This window comes from Galeopterus variegatus, unplaced genomic scaffold (assembly GCF_000696425.1).
Source record: "Galeopterus variegatus unplaced genomic scaffold, G_variegatus-3.0.2 Scaffold627, whole genome shotgun sequence".
NCBI lineage: Eukaryota > Metazoa > Chordata > Mammalia > Dermoptera > Cynocephalidae > Galeopterus > Galeopterus variegatus.
In genome coordinates, this window is record NW_007726738.1 from 230,305 (window position 1) to 242,369 (window position 12,065).

Here is a 12,065-nt window from a genome sequence, read left to right on the forward strand (position 1 = left end):
ATGTCTACAGCAGTATTATTCATAGCATCCAAAAAGTGGTAAAAAAATGTCCATCAACTGATGAATGGATAAACAAATGTGGTCTATCCATACAATAGAATATTATTAAGCTAAAAAAAGGAAGGACATTCTGATATAGGCTACAATGTGGGTGAACCTTGAAACCATTATACTAAATGAAAGAAGCCAGTCACAAAAGGCCACATATTGTATGATTCCATTATGTGAAATGTCCAGAACAGGCAAATCCACAGAGACAAAAAGTAAGTTAATAGTTGTGAGGGAACAGGAATTGAGGAATGACTGCTAACAAATATGAGGTTTATTTCGGGAGTAATAAAAATGTTCTGGAAATAGTGGTAGTAGTGGGCTGAATGGTGGTCCTACAATGATATGTCCAAGTCCTAAAACCCAGAATCCTTATTTGGAATAGAATCTCCCCTACAGACTCTGGAGGGTGTGGTCCTGCCAACACCAATTTCAGACTTCTGGCCTCCAGAACTATGAAAGAATAAACTGTTGTTGCTTTAAGCCACTAGGTTTGTGGTAATTTGTTACTGGTAATTTGAAATGTCTATTCAAATCCTTTGCAGCCCTAGGAAACTAATAACAATGGCGATCGATGCATAACTTCGTAAATATACTAAAAACCATTGACTTATACACTTTAAAGTGTATAAAGGATGAATAATATCTATGGAATTACATATCTAGTAATATTTATGGTATGTGAATAAATCTCAATAAAGCTATTATTTTTTAAAACACACATATACATATACACATACACACATACATACACACAGAAGCTTGCTTTACAACACATCAGGAAGCAATAATTTCACTCACTATGTACAATCATAACCTACAGTCCCTCCTTTTGTATACCAAGGTAATACTCCCACAGGCATAAGGATGTATACTCTGTAGTTGCTCATCCTCCTCAATGGGGATGAGATTTTTTTAGATCAATGTCCTTGTGACCTCTTGGGCTGATATTCACTAGGAGGGTGGTTGGTCATGTCTAGTCTGTGATTACACAGTTCTTGGTGCATGCTTGGGACCCACTGTTTTCTCATTTCTAGATCAATGTTCAATAGACAGAGCCTTACTAAAAGATTAACTGGGTAACTGGAAAGGATAATTTCCAGGCCACCAAGAAAAAAAGAGATAGCACAAAGAATACTCATCAGCTCAGGAGTTTACAGAGAGGATACTGGGTTAACTGCTTTCCCAAGTCCAGCAGTAACAGCCACTAAAGCCTAGCACTGTTCTGAGCAAGCCAGGCTGATCTGGGGAAGGTCTCCAGGAGGGACTGAGTGCCCCCACCATCCTACAGGTCAGAGATGGGAGTAACGTTACCCCTGGAATCTATTGGCCTTTCCTAGGGAGCAATCACTAACACAAAGGGACCTGCATAGAGGTGGCACTTACCACAGCACTGGAGGGATTTTCTGGTAGATAAAGCATTGGAAAATGTCCCCTGGCAATGTAGGAATTAACATGGATTGCACTGAGGGGATCCCTTAGACCTACTTATGGTGCCTGGGATTCTATGTACTCTCAGTTCTCAGAGTCCTGAAGCATGTGTGTAGGCACAATAGACCTGGGGAGCACTGTCCCTGCACCTCTAGACCTTACCTCCACACATCACTGCCTTTGGAAAACATGGAGGCGCGAATGACTTCAGGTGCCATCCAAGCATATGTGCCTGCCGCACTCATCTTGGTGGTTCGGTGCCATTCCCGAGCCAGGCCAAAATCAGTGATCTTCAGAATCTTGTTGCTCAGGTCTCCATTCTCCACCTTCTGGAGGATCAATACTGGGCAAGGAAAGGAATACAGAAGAAACCAGAGTGCATTAAACACAGGGAAACCGCTGAATACAGAATGCTCCTGCCATCTTCCTGGCCTCTCCTGCAAGCCCCACCATTCAGCTACCGTGGATCAATGGTAGGAGCCATCATTTTTCAGACACCTACAATGCATTCGTATTTTTGTTTTGGGGGGGTTTGGTTCTTTTTTTGCCTGGCCAGCACAGGGATGGAACCCCAGACCTTAATATTATCAGCACCACGCTCTAACCAACTGAGCTCATCAGCCAGCTTGCATCCATTTTTGTGCCACATATTTTATAGGCCTTATCTCTAATCTTCTTAACAACCTTACAAGGCAGGTCCTATGGCCATCTTCATTTTACAGATGAGGAAACTGAGATAAAGCACCATTAAATCAATTCCCAAGGTCACCCAACTAATAAGCCAGGACCAAAGCTCAGGCAGCCTGGCTCCAGAGCCTGCTCTCTCAGCCTTCATACCATACCACCCATTCGCAGTCTGTGAAAGAGGAGCTGTCAGTCACAGCTGACCCTTCTGAGGAATGGCTACTTGGACTTCCTGTCTACCAGGGCACCCGTGCGTTATAACCACTCACACATCACAGGGACTGGAGGTGCAGTTAGATTTTCAAGGTTTCAGACAGCGTCTGGACAGTATCCACGAACCTCTCCATGTTACTTTATCTAAATTCTTAAGATAGCATGTCTTCTGGGCTCTGAGATTTCTACTTAATCCTGCAACTCACCCCCACCCATTGAGAAGTGGCTGGCAAGTTGGGGATGCCAGCGGCACACACGTTCACACCCACAATGCTCTCTGTGAACATGTCCCAGGAAGGAGGAACTGAATCAGTTATACTCTGGGCCCTGTCTCCCAAGTTCTAACACCAATGCACTTTTGTATTGGAGTCATCTTAGTTTCCCTGGGGCAGCCACCTCACCCAAATAGTGGTCCCAGAGATCAATGTGCCCTGGTGGAAGCCAATCTTGCTAAAAAGAGCAAAGACAGTAGTTAACTGAAGTGCTATAAGCTAAGCCAAGGGACTCTGCCTGAGTGGGCAGCTAGCTAGCTCCTCGGGTATGTGGAATCCTAGCCCACATTCTCACAAGTGGGATGGATCCAAAGGCCCTGTGCAAGCACAACCTCTTGTGGCCAGACATGAGTCACCTGGAATTCAGAGCTCTGTACGTGGGATTTCAGAGAAGGAAGAAAGATTCTCTCCTCATCCCTGCCATTCAAGTGGAAATGGGGAGTGCAGGAAGAAGTATCTACTGAAGACAGATTAACAACTAGAAAAAAGGTTAACTCCATTCCACCAGCCAGCTATCCGTGCCAGCTCTATCTAGGTAAACAGCGAAAAACGCAGATTCATTCTCAGCCCTGCGTGTGCTGGGTCACCCCACAGGTCTTCCCATTAGGCTTCACCCTCCCTCAGTTGGTTCTCCATTCACCCCCACTGGGTGAAACAAAGCTTCATTTTTACCTCTCTTAGAGGGATTTGCTGTAGAAGATTCTCTGAGAGCTCAAACTCTTCCAATATCTAAAGAAAGGAATCTGCAAGACTGGTACTTTGGGTACCATGAGGGTTTTTCTTTTGAGGTGTGGGGGTGGAAATTTTAGGACAGGGGTCATGCGCAGGTCCCTTAACTCACACAGCTATACTCCTCTTAGTATGCCCCTTCCCAAATGTGCACTCAATTGTTAAATATTGAAAGAATGTGGACCAAAGATCGCTCCATCCTAGCAGTAAAGAGGGATTACTAGCAATAATAGAGCTGGAGACACAAAGGAAAACAGCACCAGCCACTCCCAGAGCTAATGGACTAAGCCTCCTTCCTCCACACCCTCTCCCCCACTCCCCTGACACACCCCTCCCCAGCCCAAGGTTCCAGCATCTTGAGCAGGTGTAGGCCTCTGGACACTTGGGCAGATTTAAAAACAAAAAAACCTTTCTCCATCTCGCCTATTAAAAATCTTCCCAGACTCTTCCTTGCCTCTCTGCCCTCTCCTCTGGCAGAGAAAACAGACAAGTAGGCACTCAAATTTCTGAGAAAGTGACACTAAAGAAACCCACCATTCCCTCTACAGAGGCGGCCACCAGCTCCTGACCACTTCTGAGTGGCCAGTCAGCAGAAGATTCAGAGTGAACCCTTCCCCTTACATATTCAATGGGGTTCAATCCTGTCACCCCAAACCTCCACGTGGCTGGGGCAGGGTGCAGTAAGGAAGATAAAGTTTGATATTTGTCAGATGGCTTAATAGGAATGACAGAATGAGGGGCTAGGCAAGAACCAGCCGGGACAGTTTGTCTGAATGTGAGTGCCTTTAGGTAGTACAGGTACAGCCCAGTGCCACCTAATCCCCCCTACTCCCTGCTGCCCTACACCCAGCTGACCTCAAACATTTACTCCAACAAGTCGGACCCTGAAGTCACCTGACTTACGGATCCCTGATCTAGGGTCCCACCCTCATCAAAGAGGAGAGACTGCAAGCAGAAGCCAGCTAGTAATCCTGACAGATGGTCCCGGCCAACAATTCTCGATAAGTGTCCTGAAACACTGGTGTCTACCAAGCATCTGTTACTACTAATAATCAAAGCACCAAATTTTGTGAAAGCTTTACTTTTTTTGTAGACTTTTTTTTATTGAGATGAAATCCACATAAAAGTTAACCATTTTAAAGTGAACAAGTCAGTGGTATTTAGTATACTCACAATGTTATATAATCACCACCTCTATCTAGTTCCAAAACATTTTGATCACCCCAAAAGGAAACTCCGTACCTATTAAACAATTATTCCCCATTCTTCTCCCTTCCTAACCCCTAGCAACTATCAGTCTGTTTTGTCTCTACGAATTTACCTATTCTGAAACTTCATATAAATGGAATCATACAATATTTGACACATCTGGCTTATTTCACTTATCGTAATGTTTTCAAGGGTCATCCACATTATAGTACTTCATTCCTTTTCAAGGCTGAATAATATGTCATTGTATGTATCTACCACTATCTGTTCACCCATTTTTCCATTGATAGACATTTGAGTCATATCCACTTTTTGGCTACCATGAATAGTGCTGCTATAAACACCTGTGTACGTATATTTGTGTACCTGTTTTCAATTTTTTGAGTATATATCTAGAAGTCGAATTGCTGAGTCATATGGTAATTCTATGTTTAACTTTCTGAGGAACCACCAAACTGTTTCTCACAGCCTCTGAAACAATTTACAATTCCACCAGCAGTGTACGAGGGTTCCAATTTTTCCACATCCTCGCCAATACTTATTTTCCTTATTATTATTCCAGCCATCCTAGTGGGTGTGAAGTGGTATCTCATTTCATTTTGGATTTACACTTCCCTAATGACTGATGATGTCAAGCATCTTTTCATGTGCTTGTTGGCCATTTCTGTATCTTCTCTGGAGAAATATCTATTCAATACTTTGCCCATTTTTTTTTTTTAATTTTTTTTTTTTTTTAAGATGACCGGTAAGGGGATCTTAACCCTTGACTTGGTGTTGTCAGCACCATGCTCAGCCAGTGAGCGAACCGAACTTTGCCCATTTTTTAAGTGGGTGGTTTGTCTTTTTATTGTTGAGCTATAGAAGTTCTTTACATATTATGAATACTAGACCCTTATCAGATAAATGATTTGCAAATATTTTTTCCCATTCTGTAGGCTGTCTTTTCACTTACGTGATAATCTCTTTTAATGTAGAAAAGTTTTTAATTATTTTTTCTTTTCTTTTTTTTCTTTCTTTCTTTCTTTTTAAGTGTCTTGTACCTAAGTGGAAACTGTGGGACTCAGCACTCAAGGTACTGACATGGGACGCCTGGCAGTCCCTGACACATAATAACCAAGCGATAAATTTTTGCTACATAAACAAATGGAATGGTTGATTAATAATGATAGCTACTCATCATCGATCACTTACTATGTAGTGGGGCTCAATGCTGTTTACTTACCTCACCTTCATCAATCCTTAAATCAAACCATGAAGTAGGCGTGATTACTTTCCCCATTTTACCCGTATCAAAACAGACACAGAAAGGTTAAGTTAGATGTTCACAGTCCCTGAGGATAGGGATGAAAACTGAATCCAGATCTCTGTGACTTCAGAGCCATGTTCTCCACCTCTGTGCACACCACCAGATGCCAAAAAGGAATCCTATGTGTCACTAAGGCTAACCTCGATTTCTGCCTGATCACTAAAGCTGTCATTGATTAACTGGTCTTCACTTCTCTCCCCTTTCCTGAATTATTCCTTCAGCATCCAAAGCCAGTACCACACAACTTAACATTGTATATACTTCTTCCAATCAGCCCCACTGTTGCATGTACGTGTGTCGCATCATTTCCTCCAGAGCGTGATGGCATATTACTCCTAGAGGGCAAAAACCTCATTCTCTTTCTTCTGGAACCCATGCCATCCCCCTCCAAGAACCAAGCATGGGACCAGGCTCTCTTAAAGAACTCACCCCTCGCTGGCCACTTATTTGACTGACAGAATAAGTGTGCAGCTTCTCAGACTATCTACTTTCCCACCCTACTGCTGCCAGGTATGGGGGGACCGCTGGTGGAGGTGGGGGCAGCACCCGAGCCGGGGCTTCACTGGTGACTAACACATCCTGTTGGCGGGGTGGGGATACACACGGAAGGGTAAGCTGCCTTCAAGGGCCTTCCACCTTCTACAAGGAAAGATACACGACAAAACTGAGTAGCAGGTCAAGACGACGTGTGTGTTAATGAGGGCTGACCTTTTGCTACAATCAGTAAAATCATCACGGTTTTCCAAACCTCAGTAATCCAAGGACAGTATTCTTATTTACAGATCAGGACACCACCGATATACCATTTACTTAAATTTTTCTTTAAATTGACTTTTTAAAAATTACTTAGAGGAAATTTTATGTCACTATGTAAATGGGGAAGCCAAATATTCTCCTAACACTAGGTAACCAATACAAACAAACAGAATGAAAATAAAAATGAATGTTATATTTCAGCAGACCCTGTGACTGGTCAAGGGTCTGAGCCTAATGTCTACCTTCTCTGTGACAAAGGAAAGACTGGAAGTGTTAGGAATTAAAGGCAAACTAGTACCAAAATAAATGAATACTGATCCTCCATGTGTACAGAGAGGCTGAATGACTTTCTTCGGGATTCAGTGTTATTGAACGCAGACCATCTAAAACAGCCTCATGGGCCGGCCTGGTGGCGCACTGCTACAGTGCGCCGTTTGGGGGCGCAGTGGCGCTCCCGCCGAGGGTTCAGATCCCACATACAGACCGGTTCCCGCTCACTGGCTGAGCGAGGTGTGGGAGCAACACCGAGGGTTGCGATCCGTTGCCGGACACGAAAAAAGACAAAAAGGAAAAAATAAAATAAAAAAATAAAAAAAAAAACAGCCTCAATGCCATCCCCAGCTAGGAGGTCACAGGGAGAAACTGGGGGGGAACAAAGGGCTTTGTGAGTCTGACCTCATACCATTCAGCTGGAGGCCGAGCCCTCAAAACTTGGCATAAGTGAGGAGACTCTCCCATTAGGTCCTAAAGGTAAACTTAGCTTTGGTTGATGATTTATCATCTTGAGATTTCTTATTTATTATTCATCTCCATTAGCACAAGGGGCTGTGATGTGCAAAGTGCCCACTTGGCACCAAGGCTCCCCTCCCCAGACCTTCATTTGGTCCAGATGACTCAGAGCCATCTCTCCCAGATTAGGCAACTGGCCTAACTCTGTTTTCAGGGTTGTGTTTGGTTTGGTCTTTTTTCTAAGTTTACTGTTAAATGTATTAAACACATAGAAGACTGCATTAAAAAATGAACATATGGTTTGAAGGAAATAAGAAAACTGCAGAATCTGTGTGTCCTCCCTCATCACATCCGTCCCCTTTCCCAGATGTCCCACAATCGTGACTTCTGTTACTCATTCCTTTACTTCTCTTTATGATTTCACCACCTATGGATACATCCCAAAACTTTGAAAAAGTGAGTGGCAGGCAAAAACGAAGCTGTGTGTACTAGTTTCCTAGGGCTGCCGTGACAAATTCACACAAACTAGGTGGCTTAAAACAACAGAAATTTATTCTCTCACCGTTCTGGGGGCCAGAAGTCCAAAATCAAGGTGTCAGCACAGCCGTGTTCCGTCCACAGGCTCCAGAGAAGAATCCTTCCTTGACTCTTCTAGCTTCTGGTGGCTGCCAGCAGTTCTCGGCATCTCTTGGCTTAGGGCAGGATCACTCCAACTTCTGCCTCTGTCTTTGCATGGCGATCTTCCCTCTGTGTGTGTGTCACTGTGTCCTCACGTAGTGTTCTCCTCTCTCTCTGTCTGTGTCTTCGTTTAAGTACACCAGTCTCACCAGTCTTTGGATTAGGACCCATCCTAATCCAGTACGACCTCATCTTAACTTGATCATGTCTACAAAGACCCTATTCCCAAATTTCACATGTTAGTTCTTCAACATAACTTTGCTGAGGGAAGGGGAGAGGAGACACAAGTCTATTTACAATACTGCATAAAAGTAAAAATATTGCCTTGGCTAGATAAAGCCTCCCAGAGGGAATAAGCTACACAGAGTCTCTGGTCATGATCCCAAAAGCCCTTTCTGTGGAAGTCAATAGGTAAGATCATGAATGAGTCCTGGAAAAACAAGGTAGGTAGCCACCGTGGAGCTGTCTGGCAGTAGGGGACAGGTGTCAGATACTGGACATTCCCCAGGAATATGGCTGGGAGAGTGGGCCCTTCTGTATTCTCTGTTTCTAAGTTCACTTTGGCCTACCTCTATTCTCAGGGTTGGGCAAAGACGGCACTTCTGAGAGGGTAAAATGAGCCTTCAGATCAGCAGGGCAAGGAGGAGCTTCATTAGCACATGAGCAAGACAGCCAAGTACAGATAAAAATCTGGACTGGCTTTCCCAGGCAGTCAGTAGCTGCGGACAGCAGGTAGGACGGTGATGATGGCCTGAGTCACAGCCTGGATTTCGGCTGCCCATCCTGTCTGTGCACAGCCCTTCCCTGGCATCTCCCTTCCCGGTCCTGAGGGGTTCCCCTCATCCTCCTGTGTTAACTCCTGTGTCCTGTACCCCACAGTCCCTCTTTACTGGCTTCTCTTGCTTTGGTGGTGTGCATTCTCCAGTTGCTCCTTAGAAAGAGTGTGTGGAAGGTATATTTTTTAACCAGAAAATGTCTATAATCCATCCTCACATTTGGTATAAAGATGACTAGAAATTTTGTTTCATAATTTTGAAGGTATTGTGCATTATTTTCTTGCTTCCAACACTGCTAAGAAGCCCTGAGCCATTTTGCTTCCTGATCCTCTGCATGTGATGCATCTTTTTCTCTCTGGAATTTTTCAGTTTCTTCTCTTAGTCCCATTGTTCTAAAATGTCACAGGGCTGCATCCTGGGGTGGGAACTTACTGAGTACTTTCAAATCTGAACACTCACGTCCTTCAGTTACAGGGAACTTTCCTGAAGTATTTTATTGTTACAATTTCCTTCCCTACATTTTTCTGTTCTGTCCCTCTGGAACCACTATTACTCAGATATTGGGCTTGGTGGACTGTTCCTCCAATTTTCTTATCTTTTCTCTTCTACTTTTTCCATCTATTTTTCTTTTTACTCTTTTTTCTGACATGTCATCACTTTATCCTCTAACCCTTCTATTGGGTCTTTCATTTCCCTATCATGGTTTGAATTTCTAAGAGAGCTCTTTTTTGTTCTCTAATTCTTTTTTTGAGTGGTAAGCACAAATGTAGCTGTGCACAGCTGTTTTTGTAATATGGATGTAATGTCTTCTCTTTTACCTGAGTGTATTACTGATGCTTCTTTTTATTTATTTGTTTGTTTTATCCCAGTGTGGTTCATTTCAGCTGATTTTTCAGTTTTTGCTTTGGTCTCTGATGGACTTTTGCTCAGAGATATGGCCATCCTTGGTTGTCTGTTCATGATTAAGAACCATAATTGTGCTTATGTTTAAAAAAGGGAATCCTTATATTTTAAAGGTACATGCTAAAATATTTACAAATAAAAAAATGATATAATGTTGGAGATTTCTTTCAAAATAATCTAGGGTGGGGAATGAGCAGGGTGACTAGAACCTCTGAGCACATGGAGGAATGTATCAACTTTGAGCATCGCTGTAAGGAGACCCGGGTAGCCCAGGCACAAGTATCTGTGATCATTCCTCTTGGGCTGGTCAGTTCCCAGAGGGCAGTACACGTCTAAACTCCAGCTAGGAAAATAAAGATCTGGCTGCCTGTGTGCCGGAAATCAAGTCATGAGAAAGATCGGGGTGGTCTCAGCACACAACCTTCAGTATATAAACAGTTACTTCATTTCTACATTTTTTTCACTGTATTTGGTGTCTCCAGTCCAGAAACTCTCATTCTACCCTCTCCAGAAGGAAAGGCAGCTGCATGGAATGGAGAAGAAATAGACCCACAGGACCAACTGTGTTTCATGCCATCTCTACCCAATCTGTTTTATTTTAGCACCCCCTTTTTACCCCAATTCCAGAGGCACCTAGTGCTGCCAGTTCCTACACTTCATGGAATTCTATGGTATAAACTGATCGGTTTTTTGCTTTCCCTACTGTCTGTCAGCTTAGAATTATCTTTCTCACATGTCCTACATCAGTTACCACTCAACTGTCTGTTTTCTAGCTTCCAAAACTTAGTTGCCGTTATCTCTTCTCCTGTCCACCTGGTGGGTTTGCTTAGTTTTAGCTGGGTTTCAGGAGGCAGCAAAGGCACATGCAGTGTTTGTATGTGTTCAGTCTGCCACCCTAGCATGGAAGCCTGCCTTTAGTTTTGTCTGTTTTCTTGGGGTAGAGAGAAGAAAACTGGCATAGTCTACATCTAAAGGAACCCTGCAAAGGCTTCTAGCTTTCCCTGGCTTGGATCTTCCATCTTTCCCAATACAGTAGTCCCTTCTTATTTGCAGGGGATATGTTCCAAGACTCCAAGTGGATGCCTGAAACCACAGACAGTATCTAACCTTACACAGACAATCCCCGACTTATGGTTTGACTTAACGATGGTCTGATTTACCACTTCGACTTTACAATGGTGTGAAAGCAACAGGCATTCAGTGGAAACTTCACTTTGAGTACCCATAAGAGCATTCTGTTTTTCACTTTCAGTAGAGGGTTCAATAGATTACATGAGATATTCAACACTTTATTATAAAACAGGCTTTGTATTAGATGATTTTTCCCAACTGTAGGCTAACATAAGTGTTCTGAGCACATTTAAGGTAGGCTAGGCCTAAGCTATGATATTCGGTAGGTGTGGGGTATTAAATACAATTTCAACACAGTATTTTCAACTTACAATGTGGTTATGTCCCAATAAACCCATCGTAAGTCAAGGAATGTCTGTATATGCTATGTATTTCCTATACATACACACCTATGATAAAGTTTAATTTATAAACTCAGCAGAGTAAGAGATTGACACCAATAACCAATAATAAAATAGAAAAATTATAACAATATACTGTAATAAAAGTTATGTGAATGTGGTCTTTCTCTCTCTGTCTCAAAATATCTTATTGTACTGTACCGCAGGTAAGTAAAACCATGGAAAATAAAACAATGGATAAAAAGGGACTACTATATACAAAATCTGTCCTGGAAGAGTGTAACAGAGGAAGGCATACATGTATTCCTGCTTGTTCAACCACCAGATCTATGTCACAGTGTCCTTTCCCACCTTAACAAGAACAATATCTGAGCTGCAGCAAGGCAGAAAGGAAAAAGCAACAGATAAAGACCAAGGATGTCTGGGTTCTGGCTCCACCACTGTGTGATCTCCCTCAGGCCTCCATTTCCCTACCTCGGACTTTCTCAGACTCTATAATTCCCTGAAAGCAGTATAATTTCCCAGCCAAGCTCCACCACCCATCTGAGCTGAAGAATAGCTAAAACAGTGGCAAAGAGGAGTTAGGCAAGGTGATTCCGCCCCAGAGAAAAGCCCTGTTCACTAGACACAGCCAGACCTTAGGGCACTTGAGACATTTGCTTCCTACAGCTCATTGTCTCCACTGGAGGAAGAAGGATGATCTCGGACCCCATCCCCACCCAGCAGCCCAGAGTGCCAAGAGACCAGCAGCTAACACAGAGCATGCTCCCTGCTGTACTGACTCAGCAAGAGCTGCATAGGAGTCTGACTCATGGACCACTACCAGGCAGCGCAGGCACGGCCAGTGTGCATCCCTCAG

The 12,065-nt window shown here is 43.3% G+C and overlaps 1 protein-coding gene across 1 annotated transcript in view; it reads right to left on the reverse strand.

Annotated features, from left to right (window-relative positions):
- MAP3K9 (mitogen-activated protein kinase kinase kinase 9) overlaps positions 1 to 12,065 on the reverse strand; it is a 65,871-nt gene that overhangs the window by 29,637 nt on the left and 24,169 nt on the right. The window contains exon 2 of the mRNA XM_008570763.1: positions 1,642 to 1,822. Coding sequence (XP_008568985.1) covers positions 1,642 to 1,822 — 181 coding nt within the window. The remainder of the gene's footprint in view (positions 1 to 1,641; positions 1,823 to 12,065) is intronic.